At 42.4% G+C, this 21,028-nt stretch overlaps 1 protein-coding gene across 2 annotated transcripts in view; it reads left to right on the top strand.

The window, feature by feature from the left end:
• The window catches only part of ARHGAP6 (Rho GTPase activating protein 6), a 506,068-nt gene extending 486,341 nt beyond the window's left edge, over positions 1-19,727 (top strand). For both annotated transcript variants that reach the window (XM_077815515.1, XM_077815524.1), the window contains exons 11-13: positions 15,333-15,595; positions 16,913-16,993; positions 17,713-19,727. In XM_077815515.1, coding sequence (XP_077671641.1) covers positions 15,333-15,595; positions 16,913-16,993; positions 17,713-18,440 — 1,072 coding nt within the window. In that variant the 3' untranslated portion in view covers positions 18,441-19,727. The remainder of the gene's footprint in view (positions 1-15,332; positions 15,596-16,912; positions 16,994-17,712) is intronic.
• The last annotated feature ends 1,301 nt before the right edge of the window (positions 19,728-21,028 follow it).

The raw sequence follows: 21,028 nt of genomic DNA, 5'->3' as shown, positions 1-21,028 counted from the left end.
TTCCTTAATGGATTTTGCTGACCATGTACTTGAGTATGGATTTCAGTTTGGACCTGTGGGATGGAAAACTTTACACATCCCTCAATAATTAAATAGACAAGCTTCATCTGCAAATAAATTAGTTGGTTTCATAGCATAGAATGTGAGAACAACTTCAGCATTTTATTCTCATGCAAATTATCCTGAGGCTACTACAACTGGTGCATGGACTGGACCAGCCTTCCACATCTATGCTTTTAATGCCCATGAAAAATTTCTGGACTCTGTTTTAGCCATAACATAGCAATCTCTTTGTTTTCCTCCTCAAAGGCAGACAAAACAGAGTTTGCCTCATTTTCCACTTCTCTTAAGAGTTGAGTATCTTGTATGAAACATCAGGGAAAGGTAATAGGGTTGGGCACTGAGAACTGCTAATTACTATTAACATTGCACTACTTACTACATTGGATGTTGTGGATAATTTCCCTGACATTTTTGTACTTTGCATTAAAGATGATGAAACTTTGGGGTTTCCAGCTACAAAGTGAACCAAATCTAAATTACCTCTAAATAAAAATAGTTCCTTAAGACCATTTCTGGTTTATCATGTTTAAGTAGTCATCATAGAGTAAAAATATTTGAAAATGATAGATTTTTTGTTTGAAGTTCTCTTTAGATAATGGTTTTTAATAGGGCTACTGATTAATCACAGCTAACTCACGCGATTAATTCAAAAAAATTATTCATGATTGAAAAAATTAATCGTGATTAATCGCAGTTTGAATCGCATTGTTAAACAATAGAATACCAACTGAAATTTATTAAATATTTTTGGATGTTTTTCTACATTTTCAAGTATACTGATGTCAGTTACAACACAGAATACAAAGTGTACACTGCTCACTCTATATTACTATTTTTATTACAGATATTTGCAGAGGAAAAATTCTAAACAAAAGAAACAGTATTTTTCAATTCACCTCATACAAGTACTGATGTGCAATCTCTTTATCATGAAAATGCAACTTACAAATGTAGATTTTTTTTGTTACATAACTGCACTCAAAAACAAACAATGCACAACTTTAGAGGCTACAAGTCCACTCATTCCTACTTCTAGTTCAGCCAATTGCTAAGACAAGCAAGTTTGTTTACATTTACGGAAGATAATGCCCACTTATTTTTACAATATCACCAGAAAGTGAGAATAGGCATTCACATGGCACTTTTGTAGCTGGCATTGCGAGATATTTACGTGCCAGATATGCTAAAATTCATATGCCCCTTCATGCTTCAGCCACCATTCCAGAGGACATGCTTCCATGCTGATGATGCTTGTTAAAAAAAATAATGCATTAATTAAATTTGTGACTGAACTCCTTGGGGGAGAATTGTATGTCGCCTGCTCTGTTTTACCTGCATTCTGCCATATATTTCGTGTTACAGTAGTCTCGGATGATGACCTAGCACATGTTCATTTTAAGAACACTTTCGCTGCAGATTTGACAAAACGCAAAGAAGGTACCAATGTGAGATTTATATAGATAGCTACAGCACTCGACCCAAGCTTTAAGAATCTGAAGTGCCTTCAAAAATCTGAGAGGGACGAGATGTGGAGCATGCTTTTAGAAGTCTTAAAAGAGCAACACTCCAATGCGGAAACTACAGAACCTGAACCACCAAAAAAGAAAATCAACCTTCTGCTGGTGGCATCTGACTCAGATGATGAAAATGAACACGCGGCGGTCCACACTGCTTTGGATTGTTATCGAGCAGAACCCGTCAGCATGGGGACACGTCCTCTGGAATGGTGGTTGAAGCATGAAGTGACTTATGAATCTTTAGCGCATCTGACATGTATGTGTCTTGCAACGCCAGCTACAACGGTGCCATGAGAACTCCTGTTCTCACTTTCAGGTGACATTGTGAACAAGAAGCAGGCAGCATTATCTCCTGCAAATGTAAACAAACTTGTTTGTCTGAGCGATTGGCTGAACAAGAAGTAGGACTGAGTGGACTTGCAGGCGCTAAAGTTTTACCTTGTTTTATTTTTGAATGCAGTTTTTTTTGTACATAATTCTACATTTGTAAGTTCAACTTTCATGATAAAGAAATTGCACTACAGTACTTGTATTAGGTGAATTGAAAAATATTATTTCTTTTGTTTTTTACAGTGCAAATATTTATAATAAAAATAAAGTGAGCACTGTACATTTTGTATTCTTTATTATAATTGCAATCAATATATTTGAAAATGTAGAAAACATCCAAAAATACTTAAATAGTATTCTATTATTGCTTAACAGTACGATTAATCGTGATTCATTTTTTTAATCGCTTGACAGCCATAGTTTTTAATCAATACTAAGCCGTGTGACTACACATCTGTCGCCTGATGTTTATTCTGCCATCCTCTCCCCAAAGAAAGATGCATGTGCAGTGGAGTGTCTTGTTTTCATAGTGTGTATCTTTATATCTGTTGCTATGTGTTTATGTTAGAAAAGACAAGGTCAAAGAACTGAGCCTTGCATTTGCAACAGAAGATGGTGAGGTTTGTGATGATTCTTAGTTCTTGGGGGACTTCATTTCAGTCTCAGATGCTGCTACACCATTGCACTATATAAGAGTTGCCTCTTGCAAGAGAGCATGATGATTGTCCTTTTTTGGAAGCCTTAAAATATTGAGAGAGAGAGAGAGAGACTCTTTGTTCAGACCACCAAGGTGTCTAGATTTTTATGTTTTTATGGCCCTTGATTCCAGTGGGAAGATAGGAATGGATCCTCAGTAGAACGGTTCATTATTATTAGTAGTAGTATTTATAATGCAGCCATCCTAGCAGTATCTGGGTGGCATTACATAAATGTAGAAGGACATCAGTTCCCTCAAGGCAATGAACAAGGCTCCTTAATGGCATTTCATGTTTGCTCTGGAACCTGAAATGGTATTTTTGAACTAGTCTGTAATAGATAAGCTTAGTGGATTTTCAAAGCTTGGGATCTGATGCCTGTAGTGTCATTGTTTTAGCACATCTTCTACATTGTGCTTTATGGCAAGGTTTGTTATGATTCATTTTTCTTAATCGTTCCTTCACCTAGTTCATAACCTGTAGAGGATATTATTACAGGGATTCCCATTACCCCATCCTCCTTTAATGATACAGATTCTTCTTACTATCTCTTTAATACCCCATAACCTGCCTTTCTTTCATATAGTGTACCTATGTCGTACTTATTTTGCATGTTTTTCTTTAAAAGCCTTCCTCAGAATGAAACAAAGAAAAGAAAAAATATCTTTGAAACATCAGGCATGAAAGCATATAATCGTCTAATTACTTATCGTGTGTGACAATGTGTTTTTCCTGTTAATTTAACTTTAGGAACTGTAATATATCCAGGATTGCAATGTTGGAGAGAAGCTAATACAGCAGGAACCATTAAAATTTTGCTAATTACCACTAGCAGTAGTTAAATTCATCAAAATACTTTATGGTTTCTTCTTCGACTGATGGTCCCTATTGTATTCCACTGAGGGTTTACGCATGCGCACCATGTGTCTGGAGCCGGAGATTTTTAAAGTAGTGCGCTCTTGGCTTGCCTCAGGGTTTCATCCAAGATGATAAAGGTCAGAGCAGACCGACTGCATCTCCAGTTCCTTCTCACCACTGCATGGTCTAGGCTGGAACTATTAGTGTCTTTCTGCATGTGACACACTTTAAAAATATACAATTGTACAGTTTGTTTTAAAGTTTTTACTGTTTTTATTGTAAGTTTTAGTAGTTTGCTATTTTAGGATTAGGATGGAAGTTCCTTTTTGGGGAGTTTTGTTCCCTATAAACCCCCTTAAACTACGGAATCCAAGGTCAGCACCAGCCGTACCACCACTGTGGACCCAATTCTGGGGCCTAGTCAGGATGTCAGGAAGCGTGCATATAGCATTGTAGTAAGTCTTCCTCTAAGCCTAAGGCCTAGTCTACACTGGGGGGGGAGATCGATCTAAGATACGCAACTTCAGGTACAAGAGTAGCGTAGTTGAAATTGACGTATCTTAGATCGACTTAGAATCACTTACTTGGCGTCCTCACGGCGCGGGATCAATGGCCTCCGCTCCCTCATTGACTCTGCTTCTGCCTCTCACCCTGGTGGAGTTCCAGAGTCGACAGCAGAGCGATCGGGGATTGATTTATCGCGTCTACACTAGACGTGGTAAATCAATCCCCGATAGATTGATCACTACCCGCCGATCGGGCGGGTAGTGTAGACATGGCCTAAGAAAGGAGAGAGTCCTTCAGTGAGTTCCAGTCATGGGGACGGAGCACACCCTAAAGCTCACAAACACAAAAAGAAGCCACATAAATTGATGGATCCACTGATACTGATTGTAAACCTGCACACACAGTCAACATTGGCATCCCTCAGAACTAGAGAGTCATCTGCTCCTGGGAAGACCATTGCGTCCATTCTGAAAAAGTGCCCTTAACTCCGGAAAGTTGGGGAAAGCACCAGAGCCCAGGAAGCATTTGCCCTGGGAGAGCCAAGATCCCCATGCCTTCCGGAGCCTCTACTTTCAGGGAGACATTATCTCCAGGACAAGACATGCTACATCTGAGGCACTCTTTAACCCCCTGATTTGGCAGCGTACATGCTTCCGCTGGCTTCAGTGGTACTGCCGATGGATCTGGTCTCCAAGTTACGTCTTCAGTGGACTCGGACAAGAGTCAGGGATTATCCGTCCCTTCCTACCACTACAACTACCAACGGAGGCCTTCTACATCATGACAGTATCCTTCACTCCAGCCACCATGGAGCCACTGGTTTCCTGCACTGTGGGACCCTCCTCAGCACCCTCCAGATCCGTAATCTGGCCCTATGGGAGATCCTGGCCCTAATACTCTCCCTTGGAACCCATCTGTTCCATAGGGAAGGCTTTGCCGATTTCACCATCTGGGGTGCCTTCAAGTAGACGTTCGGGTCCTGTAATGGAAGATGAGTCATCCAGTCCGGCTCCAATAGGAGCACAAGAACAGGAAAGATTCTTGTGGTCCTGACCTGATGTGGTAGTGGCTTCAAGTCCCCGCCATCTCCTACTGACTGCCGCCAATTCCAGGATCTCCTGTGTAGAATGGCTGGAGAGATTCACACTGACTTGGAGGAGCTCCAGGTCACTCAGCATAAGCTGCTGGGTATACTTCACTCATCGGTGCCAGGCAGAGTCGCTCTACCAATCAGTGATGCCATCCTAGAGCCAGCTTGCATGATTTAGCATACGCTGGCGATATGTACACCTATCCCAAAGGGGGCAAAAAAAAAGATACTGTGTACCAGGCCAGGGGTCTGAGTTTCTGTTCTCACACTCCCCACCAATTCATTTGTGGTCCAGCCAGCGATAGAATGGGCTAGGCATCAGCATCCACGCTCCATCCCATCTGATCAGAAGGGCAAGCAACTGGACCTTTTAGGCCACAAAGTCTTCTCTTTAGCCAAACTTCAATTCAGGATTTAGAATTATCTGGCATTACTTGTCAAATATAATTTCCTGAACGACAGCAAATTGGAGGACTTTGCTGAGAAACTCCCACAAAAGAACTGAGCCTGTTTCTAGGCAGTAATTGAGGAGGAGAAGCTGGTAGTGGGGACGTTGGTCCAATCAGCAGTAGATGTGGCAGATACCTCATCATGCTCAGTGGCCATGGGCATTGTCATGAGGAGGGAGTGGACTCACAAAATACCACTGAAGACTTCCTTTTTGATGAATCCCATCTTTTCAACTAGAAAATGGACAATTCCCTTCACAGCCTCAAGAATTTGAGAGCTACATTCCGTTCCTTGGGTATTTACACACCAGCACCAAAACGTAAGTTCCACTGCTCACAGCCCGCACAGCGTTACAGAACCTCCCAGTTTTTCCATCAATGGCCCTACAAACCACCAAGGAAGAGTCAAAAGACTCAAAGGTCTCGTCCTCCAGGATCACCCTCACAATCTTCCTCCTCCCAGATGCAACTCCCACAGAAGAGATATTTCTGAGGAACCCTAGAGACCCATCAACGATCTTGCCTGCTGCCATACCACCACACCACTTCCTTCAGGGATGGGCTGGCACTCTTTTTTACCAGCTTTGAGTGCAATAACAATGGACAAGCGGGTGCTAAATGTCATCCATTGTGGCTATACAATCAAGTTCATTATGCTGCCACAACCCCTTCCCCAATCCCTCCTCAAGCACCACTCTCACAACAGCATCCTCACCCTGGAGGTGGACTCCGTATTACAAAGAGGGGCAATAGCGTGGGTTCCTCCGGACTATCAAGGGGGTTCTATTCAACTTACTTCCTGATACCCAAAAAAAGAAGGGTGGATGGAGACCAATCCAGGATCTCCATTATCTCAGTTGCTTCATCCGCAAACCCAAGTTTCGTATAGTCACCTTAGTAGCCATCATCCCGTCATTAGAAGAAAGCATGTGGTTTACAGCTTTCGATATGCAGGACATTTATTTTCACATAGACATCCATCTGGCCCACAGACAGTTCCTGAAGTTCACGGTAGTCCCTCAGCACTTTCAGAACAGGGTCCAGCCATTTGAACTCACCCCTGCTCCAGCATCAATGTTGAAAAATCAACTTTGGACCCCACATGGTCCCTAGACTTCATCAAAATTGCAAGTCATCCTCTCGAGTAGCAGGAAAGGGTCCACTAGGTTCCTAGTTCCTACCATGCCAAATGGAACTGCTTCACCTTCTGAGCCCAACAGAAAGTGCTTTCCCCAGAAGAAGTGGAGATTCCCCTTCTTTTGGATTACCTCCTGTCCTTGAAGGCATCGGGTCTCACCCTCAAGTCTCTCAAGGTCCACCTAGCACCTTCCACCCCACTGTGGGAGGACACTCTGTATTTACACACCTATTGACTGCTTGGTTTTGGAAAGGCCTCATCAGAACCTTCCCACCCATACAACCTATCACCCCCCCAAGTGGGATCTTAACCTAGTTCTGTTAATACTAATGAAACTTCCCTTTGAGCCACTGGCTTTGTGCTCTATGTCCCTCCTTTCCATGAAAGTCACCTTCCATGTAACTATTACTTCAGCGAGAAGGGTAGGTGAACTTGAGGCCCAGATGGTGGACCCTCCTTTCACTACTTTCCATAAGGATAAGGTCTCCCTGCACCTGCATGCCAAGTTTCTGTCAAAGGTCGTATCCCAGTTTCATCTGAATCAACCCATCCACTTACCTGCTTTCTTTCTGAAGCCTCACACTTCGGAAGAGTAACGGCGACTTCACTCCCACGACATCTGTCGGGCCTTGGCCTTCCAACTGCAGAGAACAAGACCAATCAGGAAATTTTCTAAATTGTCTATTGCAATAGCTGAGAGTATTAAGTGGCAAGCAGTCTCTACACGGAGAATCTCCAAGTGAATTTCAGGGTGTATTACACTCGATCAGTTGTCGGGAGTGCCTCCCCCGCCAGGTGAGGGCCCATTCCATGAGAGCCCAGCCTTTGACCATGGCCACCCACCATGATGTGTGGTCCCTATCTGTATTCCACTTCCTGCCCCCCATCCCCTCTGCTGTGGAACTCTTTGATTCATGGTGGAGAAGGAACTGGAGACATGGGGTTGGTTCGCCCCACCCTTTATCACCTCAGACAAAACCAGGAGGCAAGAAAAGGATGCATGCATGGACCAACAGACACTACTACTGTGAAAATCTCCAGTTCCAGATGCATGGTGTACATGTGTAAACCCTCAGTAGAATACACATAGGGACCACACATCTCAAAGAACATCCAGTTACAGGTAGATAACCTAATTTCCCAATCTAAGTATAGAGAATGCCACAACTACCTAAGTGAAAGTAAATACTGGAGTGCAGTAAACATCCACTTACTAATGGAATCATTTTAGGTGAAACAGATCTGGAAGTTTTGTTTTTAAGAATATGCAGTAGTTTGCTATTTGTTTATAGCATAGTATGTAGAACATGGTTTAAGGTATTTTACAAATCATATTTTTAAACTGTTTTTATAAATCATTGAAAGCTGAAAATTAAATTTCCACCCCCAAAGTGTTCCGCATTCTCTATTTGTCGATACCTTTGGTTTGGTATAGGGTTGTTCTGGCCTACAATCATTTTCTTTTAATTTTGAAAACTAATCCTTTAAGAATAATTTGGAAAGTAATAGCACATGTAAATAGTTACATAATGTAAATAACAGATACTATAGAAGGGATTTTTTTAAGAAGTGAAAATATGGACCTTTCCAAATGTGACAGTTTCCATTTAAGTAAGTCTTTATCAGGGACACTATCAAGAAGAGGTAGAATATAACAAAGATCATTCAAGGTAAGACATTATATGACTCTTACATATAACTAAAGTTATGTTCTCACAGTATTTTGCTTTCTTTTCCCCCTCACTGTTTCTTGTGTTACCTTGCCATAGCTAGCTTGATGTATAACCCCTCTTTTCCCATATCTTACTTTAATCAGACCCTGATCCAGCAAACATTTACACATGTGCACAGTCCCACTGGCTTCAGTGATAATACTCACAGGCTTCATGTTAAGCATAAGCATAAGTGTTTCAGAATCAGGCCTTAGATTGCTTACAATACATTTTATACTTCCATCTATCTGGAAGCAGGAAGAAAAAGACTGTCAATGATAGGAAATATAGCCAAGCTGTTCCCCATTTCCCTCAGGCTTTTTTGATTCCTCTTCTGAAATTTAGACATGGCTTAATCCTCTGCTACTTCTCTAATTCTATTTCCCACCTCCACCCCCAAAGGTTTCTCAGAATTGAAAAAGAAAGAAGTAGACATGAGGAAGGAAGGAAGAAAAGTTTAAAGAGAGGAAAAAGAAAAATATTTGGCATCCACTGATGTTGTACTCCAGATCCCATAATTCCTTAGTACATCTGCAACAAGTGTTTTCCTAGAAACTGTCGGTGGCAAGGTTTACTGATCTTTTGGTGAACCCTGCCTAAGTAGTGCTAAGATAACTCTACCAAGCCCAATGGCAGCCCTATTGGCTGGGTGTGAGTTAATTCCCAGTTAGAGTTCAGAATCAGCTCAGGGAAGTATTTCTAGATTCAGCTGAATTTATTTAAGCTCAGCATTCTCTGGATGCTTCCACAGTGAGAAAGACATGGAATGTGAATAAAACATAAGAGCTATTCTGTTTAGTGTATCTATTTTGTGTTTTGGAGTTTAGTGCTTGTAAAGCTGCATGAAAAGAATCCAGCCTGAAATTTTACTAAGTCTGTATCACTTTGGTAGATCAGGTCCCCTGAAATAAACCCAGAACATAGGAGAGGTTCAGTTGTGCGTTAATCCAGAGTCTCAAATGGTCTGGCAGTCTTTCCATTCTAAAAGCGTGTTGTATATTTTCTTTGTTTTCCTTCTTCAGTTTGTCATTTGTCACTTGTCTGGAAAGAGGATCATTGTTTCATTGGAAACAATGTGCTCCTGATGCTTACTATACAGTTGAAGCCAAGGTCCTCTCTTTGGATATGACCCTGTGAGGTGCTCAACATTTTCAATGAACTCGGCACCTCACAAGATTGAGCTGATGTCACATCATGTTTAATTATAGGGGAGATGAATATGATGTCACAAAGTCTTTGACCTCAGGTGGAAAAAAAGTAACAGGGACAGATGAGCTTCTACCTTTTGTAGGTACTGGCTAGCCTGCCCAAAACTAAGGCTTCCCCATCAACCAAAGTGGGGAGGAACCATAAACCACAAGCCACAACTGAGTTTGAAGGACAAAAAATAAGAAAGCAGGGATGGGAGTGAAGGTCATATGGCCAAAACAAGGGATCCAGACAGAAGCAGCAAGCAGAGTGTTACCCGAAATTGGGCCAGCTTGTAAGCTTAGGGAGGACTAATGACCCACCAGAGTCTGGCAGAAAGCAGCACGTTTATTATACTGATAGCTAAGCTCAAAAGAAGAAGGTGGGGGCGGGGGAGGGTGTCACACTCACACTCGCATACTCACGCTCCCAGGACAGGCACAGCACTGGAGATGTCAGGATCCTTCAAGGTAAGTGTCCCACAGCGCAGCGATGGATGGTGCGATGAAGGTAAGGCTTCCCGAGGCACGATGGAATGCAACGCAGTGAGCCACTGGCCAGGCAATCCGGGCGAAGGGCCTTCATGGGAGGTACAAGCTTGTGAGTGCACTCCTGAGCACATGGCCCCTTCCCCTTTTAAGGACCTGCTCCTCATGGCCTGCGACTAGAGATGACTTGGCCGCATCTGGTTGGTCACACTCCACCTCGGACAATGTCCATGCACTGGGTGTGTGAGCGCTGCCTAATCAGAGTGTGAGACACCTTGTCTACCTGGGAGCTCTTCTGATCTTCTGAGCTGTTCAACCAGCCCATTCATCCCACAAGCATTCCAGGAGGGAGGGGGAGGAGGAAAGCCACTTCACAGGTATTCAAAGAGGGAGAGGAGAGGAGTGTAACAGACCTTTTGAGCATACAGGTTATACATAGCATAGTCATACAAAGCATACAGATCACTGCTGCTCCTACAACACTCCGCCCCTTGAACTATGATCATTACAGTAGTTGTTGTTGTAGGGCACAGGTGATCTGTTGCAAACAAACCAAACAATCATAACCGGGTGAATATAACTAAAACCATTACAATTGACTAAACACCAGATATAACAAACACAAATGCAAACAATCACAATCATCATAATTGGGAATACAATAAAACTGTGACCATTACAATAATTGGGTACATTGACAAACAAAATGAGGCCCAAGTTTGATGCTGCAATAGTCATCAAACAATAAAAGTTAACCCTAACCCTTAAATACACACAACAAATAAGATTTGTAGGATTACCACAGTTGTCATGCAAGTTAAAATGATTTGGAAGATGCATAATAACAGAGAACTTGGTGAAATTGTTGATACTTAAACTAACATTTAGTTGCTAAAATGTTGCAGAATCCCCAATTACTAACAGTTGTTCTCGAGGTCTCTGGACGGGAGGGAACAAATCCAAGACCTGAAAGACAGGGCCCTACAATCATGGGCCAAGGTCTTACAGGTTATGGGGGCCCATGAACTACTCTTCAGGGATTGGGGAAGTAGAACCATGGTGCATAGAGGAAAGTGTGGAGTTAACAATACAAGAAAATGTAACTAACAATACAAATGTACCAATAACAAAAATCAACAACAAAATGATTATTAGAGAGCCTAACAAAAAATAAACCTGATGCATTGGGGACCAAAGTCTTTTGGACAGGGGTGGATGTGATTGATAATTTTGTTGAAAATGGGGGAATTAGAGAGAGGAAAAGGCATTTACCCTGTCTAGTGTAGTATCCCCTCTCTCTGGACCCAGTGCTAGCACAGGACACCCACCAGAGACAGACACAGAACATGCAACACAGAACACTGAACACAGACTTTATCTCGACACTATGACCATGGTATTTCTATAACTCTTTAGCTGGTACCAGCTCTCCTGATGTTTCAGTTCGGAGGCTGGAGAAGTGGAGCGGCGGTGATGTGCTCGGGGAGGAGGAGGAGCAAAGGTAAGCTGGGGCGGGGAGCTGCAGCAGGGCTCCCGGGGGCGCAAGGTGGAAGTTTCTCCTAGGGCACGACACATCCTTCCTCCAGACTACTGAAACACAGTGTCTGAGGTCCAGCCATCTGGGGTCCAGATCCAGGGAATCCGGATCATATCAGATATCCCCATCCTAATCATCATATGGTCCCGCATCCCCCTGGGCTTTCACCCCAACGGCAGCAACCCGGGCTGAATAAGCCCTCCGGACTCTGTTCTCCTGGGCGGACCCCTCCAGGACCAGATCCTTCAGGCGGGTAACTGCCTGGCTCAGAGCAGCATTCTCCCGCTCCTCCTCTGCTGCTGCCACCTCTACTGCGGCTACAGAGAGGGAAGACACCTGGGCGCTAGCAGTCTGAGCCTGCGCCTTCCACATATCCTGTTCCTTTTCCAGCTCATGAATTGTACTCCCAGGTGGAACCACCCCTGGCATCCAGGGGTCTGCCCCTTTCTTCTGGAGCCATTCTAACAACATCCCGGGCAGTGGTGCCTCTCCCCAAGGGGGGCGGGTCTTCTCACTCAGGCTGCTTGTAGGGGTCCCCTGGTGTCCTCCAGTAGTCTCTTGAGTGGGTCCAGCTTGAGCCTCCATGAAAAAGTGGTAGGCTAGCAACCCACTGCAGGGAGAAAAGGATGCCACTGCAAAGTATGCCACTGTGGGGCAAGGGGAAGAAAAAGGCGAAGCAGCCTGAGTAAGAAGACACCCCCACCTCGGGGAGCGGCGCCAGGGTGTTGTTAGAATGGCTCCAGAAGAAAGGGGTAGACCCCTGGATGCCAGGGGCGGTTCCACCTGGGAGTACAATTCATGAGTTGGAGAAGAAACAGGATATGTGGAAGGCGCAGGTTCTGACTATGGAAGTAGAGAATGCTGCTCTGAGCCAGGCAGTTCTCTCCTGAAGGATGTGGTCTTGAAGGGGTCTGCCCAGGAGAACAGGGTCCAGGGGGCTTATTCAGCCCGGGTTGCTGCCATTGGAGTGAAAGCCCAGGGGGGTGCAGGACAATTTGATGATTGGGACGGGGATATGTGATATGATCCGGATCCCCGGATCTGGACTCCAGATGGCCGGACCCCAGACACCGCAGACAACTCGAACAAGTACGGTCTGCTGTGGTGGGAGCGCTCAGCTAATTTGTTTCTAAGCTTCTATCTTTCAGCCTCCGAACCGGAACATCAGCAGAGCTGGTACCAGCTAAAGAGTTATAGAAATACCATGGTTATAGTGTCGTGATAAAGTCTGTGTTGCATGTTCTGTGTCTGTCTCTGGTGGGTGTCCTGTGCTAGCACTGGGTCCAGAGAGAGGGGATACTACACTAGACAGAGTAAATGCCTTTTCCTTTCTCTACTTTCCCCATCTCCAAACAAATTATCAATCACATCCACCCCAGGCCAAAAGACTTCGGTCCCCAATGCATCAGGTTTATTTTTTGTTAGGTTCTCTAATAATCATTTTGTTGTTGATTTTTGTTATTGATACATTTGTATTGTTAGTTACATTTTCTTGTATTGCAACTAAATGTTAGTTTAAGTATCAGCAATTTCACCAAGTTCTCTGTTATTATGCATCTTCCAAATCATTTTAACCTTGCATGACAACTGTGGTAATCCTACAAATCTTATTTGTTGTGTGTATTTAAGGGTTAGGGTTAACTTTTATTGTTTGATGACTATTGCAGCATCAAACTTGGGCCTCATTTTGTTTGTCAATGTACCCAATTATTGTAATGGTCACGGTTTTATTGTATTCCCAATTATGATGACTGTGATTGTTTGCATTTGTGTTTGTTATATCTGGTGTTTAGTCAATTGTAATGGTTTTAGTTATATTCACCCGGTTATGATTGTTTGGTTTGTTTACAACAGATCACCTGTGCCCTACAACAACAACTACTGTAATGATCATAGTTCAAGGGGCGGAGTGTTGTAGGAGCAGCAGTGATCTGTATGCTTTGTATGACTATGCTATGTATAACCTGTATGCTCAAAAGGTCTGTTACACTCCTCTCCTCTCCCTCTTTGAATACCTGTGAAGTGGCTTTCCTCCTCCCCCTCCCTCCTGGAATGCTTGTGGGATGAATGGGCTGGTTGAACAGCTGGAAGATCAGAAGAGCTCCTAGGTAGACAAGGTGTCTGACACTCTGATTAGGCAGCGCTCACACACCCAGTGCATGGACATTGTCCGAGGTGGAGTGTGACCAACCAGATGCGGCCAAGTCATCTCTAGTCGCAGGCCATGAGGAGCAGGTCCTTAAAAGGGGAAAGGGCCATGTGCTCAGGAGTGCACTCACAAGCTTGTACCTCCCATGAAGGCCCTTTGCCCGGATTGCCTGGCCAGTGGCTCACTGCGTTGCATTCCATCGTGCCTCGGGAAGCCTTACCTTCATCGCACCATCCATCGCTGCGCTGTGGGACACTTACCTTGAAGGATCCTGACATCTCCAGTGCTGTGCCTGTCCTGGGAGCGTGAGTATGCGAGTGTGAGTGTGACACCCTCCCCTGCCCCACCACCTTCTTCTTTTGAGCTTAGCTATCAGTATAATAAACGTGCTGCTTTCTGCCAGACTCTGGTGGGTCATTAGTCCTCCCTAAGCTTACTAGCTGGCCCAATTTTGGGTAACACAGAGAACCCTAGACAGCAAGAGATGAGCTTTTAAAGAATAAAGATCTAGTTTTCAGGTAAATGTAACTGGTAATAAAAATTAGGAAAGGAAACTACAAAAAATAGGGTATGTAGGCAAAAATGTATACAAGGTCATCTTGGAGTTTTCTCTGAGGCTTCAGGGGCTCTCCCCTGTGTACATTAGGGTGACCAGATGTCCCAATTTTATGGGGACAGTCCCGATATTTGGGACTTTGTCTTATGTAGGCACCTGTTACCCCTTACCTTGTCCCGATTTTTCACACTTGCTATCTGGTCACCCTTCTGTCCATCTAAATCCTGATTTTCTAAATTACTCTCAAAATCTCAAATTCAAAATTCATTTTGAGGAAAGGATTGCCACTTGGTAAATATTTGCGTGGTACCTAACCCGTTGGGTAACTGATATTGATTGGGACCCACAGGTACTACTACAGCACAAATAAAAATCATAACACTGAAAACCTTCATAAAATTGGGGTTCCAGTGTCCCCAAGATGTTTGTAAAATTGGTGTTTATCTGAGAGTCTGAGCTGTGCTTTTTTACCTTTTTCTCAAAATTAAATTACAAGATGTATCAATATGATATAAAGATAAAATGGTGAAAGAAACTTTAAAAATTATCAGAAGAGCTAGTTGTCATGTGTGTTTCTGCGTAGGTTATTTTTCTCTTAATTTGTTTACAATGGAATCCTTCTCATGCCATGAGAGAGATCACCCAAGACATAGCTCTTTGTTTCTCTTAAGAGTGGTAGGGGTCGGGGGGTTGTGACATATTGCCTAATATCGAACAGACCAGTCACCCTCAAAATTCACTGCACTACAGGCAAAGCGGTCAAGGTAACATAAGGAATCTATTCAGTGTGTTTCTTTTCCAGTGGTGAGCTGTACGGTTTTTTGTTTTTATTTTAAATTGCAACATCCATTGAAGTTTATTGACCTCTGCTGGCCATTTTGTGGCAAGTTTTAATCCCCTAAATTTGTGGAAAAGTCTCCTCCATATTGCTTGTAAAGTGTTTTCATTTCAGCAGCTGTGATCACGTCATTTCTTGATGTTGTAAAAATGCAGCTTTATCTAATGGACTCAGAGCCCTGCACATTAACAAATGTTTGTTTATCAAATTCTGTCAGAAGCCCTGAGATGCTGCGATCAGAAGGTTCCTATTCTATGGAAGGGAGACATTCTTCCACGGACTCCAACAAAGCCTCAAGCGGAGATGTCTCCCCTTATGACAACAACTCACCAGTATTGTCTGAACGGTCGCTGATGGCAATGCAAGAAGATGTTGCCCTCAGTTCAGATAAGCTATACAAGGTGCCCGAACAGTACATGTTGGTTGGCCATTTGCAGTCTAAATCAAGAGAGCATTTGCCTGGATCATGGGCTGGGAAAGGTAAAGTAGGACCAGTACATGTTTATTTTTCTCACTGAATGCTGTTTCACATGCTGTTTATAAGGACATGTTGTTTATTGTTTCTCCCCCTTGTGGCAGAATCGCTTCCTCCTCTTCAGACCTACTTATCCAGCAGTGTGATTTTCCGCACTGTACTTGAGCTGTGATAAAAAATAGGTCCATATAGGATCCTGTGGATCCCTCCCCTCACATAATGGAGGATTCACTGTTGGTTGGCCTTTTAGATATGTGAGAGCATGGCACTTGTGCGGCTGGAATGGTAAAGAGTGCTATGCGTCAAGATTAATATAATGGAGCAATAGAGTGCTCTTATAATGAACAGCTGGCATCTTCCCTTCCAGGTTGAGCCATAAGGCTCTGCTCCTCAACCCATGTTGTGAGCTCTGCTGGCTGGCCCCTACCATTATGCTGCATTTGTGCTCATTAGAGTATTGCATTTCCCAAACTCTTGAAAGCTGAAGCCACCATTTAGGAAAGTAAAACACATCACACATCACTCTTCAATCCTGCCATGCTAGCAGAACAACGTGGGGGAACCTTGCACTGCCGCTGTCCTTCCCATGTTCCCAGGGGTATTCCCCACACTTTGTTACAGTGCAGGCCTTGCCCTACTGCTTGTTTGTGTAACCAAATGGTGCCCTCAGCTGTAATGATTAAATACTTTCAAGTTATAAATTCCATTTGCTTGATTATTTCTGTGAAGGTCTACAGTTCATGCTACAATAGTGGTATGCTGCCAGCACTCCAGAAGACTCTTCACATCAAAATTGCAGAGTACTTAATGGGTAAATTGAGGAAATATAGCGATCTGGGGCATGACTTTCAAAGGTCTTTAGACGCCTAAAAATGCAGACAGGTGGCTGGATGAATTTTCAAAATGCACCTAAACAGGTTAGGTGCCTAGCTCCCATTGAAATCAATGGGAGTTTGATGCCCCTAAATCATTTAGGTACTTTTTAAAAATTTCACTAGGCATCTGTCTGCATCTTGAGGCCTCCCCAACTCCTGGCTGCTGAGAGGTCTTTGTTACACACTTAAGGAAGGCCCCAATCCGAGAGTGAAAGCTCATGGGTCTTCTCCATAGGGAGCTCATTGAAAGATTTGAGCCTAAATGATTCAGAACAAGATTTGGCTCTTTGTCTCTGGTGTACAGGAAATCCACCTTATCACTATGTTTGCTCTCTCATCTTGTGCTGCTGGATAAAGTTTTACCTTTAATTTATTTATTGTTCCATTCATGTGTTTCCATTCAGTGCTTATAAGGGATCATTTCATGTTCTTTTACTTCTTCTGTAGATGTTCCAGAGGATCATTTCAATATCTGGGGCACCTGGCATTCAACACTGAAATGTGGCTCCAAAGATCCAGGAATGACAGGTGTGACCTTTCTTTGATACTTTTTAGCCCCAGTCTGACAAAGGCTTAAGCACTTTGATATGCACTATGAACTGAAGGCAATAGGACTATTCATGGTGCATAAAATTAAACATGTGCATGCATGTTTATAAGATCAACGGTTTTCATTTGTTTATTTTTAAATGGTGAATCTTCATTCTAGACACATCTTCAGGGTTTTTTTAACAATTCCTCCGCTTCCCATTTTGTTTTTTTACTTCATTATTTTACAAATATATCAGGTAAAGAGAGGCACAACAATTATACAAATGTGGCAGCATTTAAAAGTGAGCCACAAGATAAGGTAATAGAAATTCATCTCCTTTAAAGCAGAACAATAGAATTGAAAGGCAGTGTGTGCTAGGGGCTTAAGCACAGCCCTTGGAGGCAGGGGACCTGAATTCTACTCCTGACTCCACTAACTCCCTGTATACCCTGGGCAAATCACTTAACTCCCGGTCCTCAGTTTTTCTTCAATCTGCACCTACTTACCTCACAGGAATGTTGTATAATTCATGCTTTTAAAGCACTTTGAAGTTATATGGCATTATGTCAGTGCTAACTGTTAAAGTCACCAGCTTTATACAACAGGTACAGTTCAGATAATACAGGTCCAACATCGACCTTGGCAACAAGTCAGTGGTGGCTTGTAAAATGTCAGTGTGTCATATTGATGTTCTCTGCCTTATTCTGGTCCTCAGGTTCATATGGAAACATTTATGAAAGCAGCTCATTACGACCAGGACGGTGCTCTCTTTCCCAAGGGAACCTATCATTGAATTGGCCTCGGTGGCAGGGTAGTGCGACAGAATTGGACAACGGGAAGCAAATAATCAGAAGGAGTCAGACTACTGCTGCCATTCCTGAATGTAGGCCTCATCCCCCAGTTTCTCGTGTTTGCAGTACGCCACAAATTGAGGGTGGCAGGAGGAGTTCAGACCAGTCCAATTCAAGGGCTGAGCGGCATTTGACTTTTAGTAGCGCAGAGGACCTTACAGAGCATGACTCAAATGTGGGTTGTTTGCCAAGAACAGCTAAACCTTCGTACCTGAGACAAGAAGATATAAACAGAAAAGAGAGGCCACCACCCCCTTATCCTGGCCCAAAAAACCAAAGTTCTGCATTGTCCCAGCGGCCAGCTGTCTCTTCAACAGTGCATTCATTGTGGAGACTTCAAAGACCAGAAAAAAGTTTGGGGACCATAGCAGCAGGAGGACCAGCAGCTGAATCAACTGATCAATCCACCTCCAGTCAGCAGTGGCAGCCCTCGCCGAACAAAATGGGTAAAACCTATTCCACTCCAGCCAATAATCAGAACAATAAAAATGTATCGGAGCCAGACTGGCACGATTGGCAAAGAGAGCGGTGGCAAATTTGGGAGCTTTTATCAGCTGATAACCCAGATGCTCTCCCTGAAACCCTTGTATGATCAGACTCTTACAGAGAACTGCCACCCAAGCCTACGCGTCTCTTGAATAGGGAAAGACTAGTGACGTTAGAAAACTTTTTGTTTTATACCAAGTACATTTCATTTAATTTTTTAGAAAACTTTGTTCACTTTAAATCTTTAATAGCACTGTCAAGCAGTCCATTTACAAATACAGTATGTTCCTGTTTCATAGCAAGCTTTTGAGAGAGAAAAATGAGATGAACATTTCAGTGTAACAACTCTGCATGCACAAACCGTGTGTAAGATAAAACTATTGCTTTGGTGTTGCTAAGGTGTATTTATATGTCTGCAGTTTTGATGATTGTATAGTCTGGGTTATGTATGATAATCATATAGTATGTTTTCGTAAACAGATGACAATCAATCAGGACTGACTTTTTTTAAAACAAATCACTGCACTTACTTATGTTACCATAATATGCGTTGGAATTCTATAGAAAGTGCACAAGCTGGTTTCTGTGCTTTTAAACAACTTGTTAATGGGGGGAATTGTCCTTCTGTTCACTGCCTATAAAAAACACTAAAATAGAATGAAACATGAAAAGCCATATATTTTATAAGGGTAGTAGTAAGCTAGGGGGGACATTATTTACCAAATATTTTTTTCTTATAAATGTAAGTTTGTGAACAAAATTAAAATTTGATACAATGTTATAAAAGAATATTTTTTTAGATTCTGTTCAGAAGCAGTTCAGCTAATCAATCAAGAGTAAGGTTGTGCCTAAACCAAACTAACAGACTTAGTGCAAAAATTCACCCTCCCATTCTAGATCAACTACAATCTTATATATACAGTATATAATATATAATATATATTTATAGGTGTATGATTTTATATATTTTAAAACAATGAACTGGAATCCAAAATTTAAAAAAAAATGAAATAAGGCATGTAATAGAAAGAAATATGGCTTTTCCTTTTAAACAACAAAAAAACAAAGCAATCGAAATAAGCATTTAAATGTATTTTCATAAAGGAGTCACATGCAGTGTTTTAGAAATGAGTATGACATTTGGAGAAGTTCACAGCTTTGTGTATAAATATTGTGCCAAAATTTGGGGAAATGTTTTTTTTCTTCAATAACTAACTATATGTTACATTGGTAAATGTCGCTGTTACACAAGTTCTGGTGTTATTAAACTGCAAAAATGTTTATGACCAGCAGGTGGCAATGTACTTCAGTATTTTAAGAGGATTTTTTTTTCACATAAGGGAAAATGTATCATATAAAAAGATTTTTATAAAACATGTTAGTCTTAATTTTAATGAAGCTGAAGACTTATTCAATGATGTTGTCTTGAAGTTCTATCTTGTGCCATAACGATGGAATAAAAAGCTAAACAAAAGCATTGCAGTATTTTTTGCTCTTTTGTTGTAATAATGGTTATAATAAAACCCCACAAATGTCAGTGATTTTTATTATCATTATTGGGTAAAAATTTCAAAAGCACCGAAGTTACTTAGAAGCATTTTCAAAAGTGACTTAGTCTCATTGAAAATCAATAGGACTTGGTTCCTGTATGCCTTCACAGCCAATAGACACTGTAGCTGGCCCATGCTGCCCGACTCAGGCTCACAGTGCCCGGGCTGTGGGACTGTTTCATTGCTAAGACTTCTGGGCTTAGGCTGGAGCTTGAGCTCTAGGATCCTGTGAAGTGAGAACATCCTAGAGCTCGGGCTCCAGCCCAAGTCCAGAAGTCTATACAGCTGCGAAACAACCCCACAGCCCAAGCTCTGTGAGCCTGAGTTGGCCAGCATGGGCCAGCCATGGGTTTTTCTTTGCTATGTAGACATACCTTTAGACTCCTAAATCCGACACATAACTCTGGCTTAACTCAGTGTAACTAAATGGATTTATGCAAGGTTTAAGCTGGTTCAAGTACATCCGTATATGAGGTTTATATAATTATAACAAGATCAATTTAAAAAGATTTAATTAAAGCAGAGCAACTTTTCTAATGTTGATCAGGTCTAAATGTGGTTTTAAGGTACTAACTTTAGGCACCCAAGTTTGAAAGTTTTGAGTCATTAATATAAAGGGAGGTTCACTCCCGGTCTAAGTCAAGTCAATGGGAAAACATCCATTGTCTTCACTGGGTCTTGAGTTTGGGCTTTTTCTTACACACGTATGTAAAACTAAGTGACCAATCAAAGCACACCCTGTGATGCTGAAATTGCAAAAGATAACCATGATTTTTTTTTTTCGGTTCTAGAATCTTGTATTTCAGCAGGTGCTCAACTAGTGTACACATGGCACAAAACCATGAATGTGTGAGGGAGCAAGGCCGCCAGTGTGTCTGTAATACTCACTTCTGAGTCAGTAGTTTGACTCCAGCCCAGGTCATTAGCAACTCAAAGTTATCATCTGATGGGTGGGTTGGTGCTCTTTGGGAATAGGGTTGATAGTTTGTGAACAGACCCAGAGAAGCCACCTTCACCTTTAGCAATGAACTGTCTTCTCTCTTGTAAAGGGGCAACCGTTCTGGTCAGGGTTAAGACATGTAGGTAGTGTGGGCTATGCCTGTACTGTTGATCCTAATAATACCTAGCTCTTGTATAGCACTTT

The sequence above is a fragment of the Eretmochelys imbricata genome, chromosome 1 (assembly GCF_965152235.1).
Source record: "Eretmochelys imbricata isolate rEreImb1 chromosome 1, rEreImb1.hap1, whole genome shotgun sequence".
Lineage (NCBI taxonomy): Eukaryota > Metazoa > Chordata > Testudines > Cheloniidae > Eretmochelys > Eretmochelys imbricata.
Note: the sequence above shows the minus strand (reverse complement) of the source record. Positions and strands in the feature narration are given on the sequence as shown.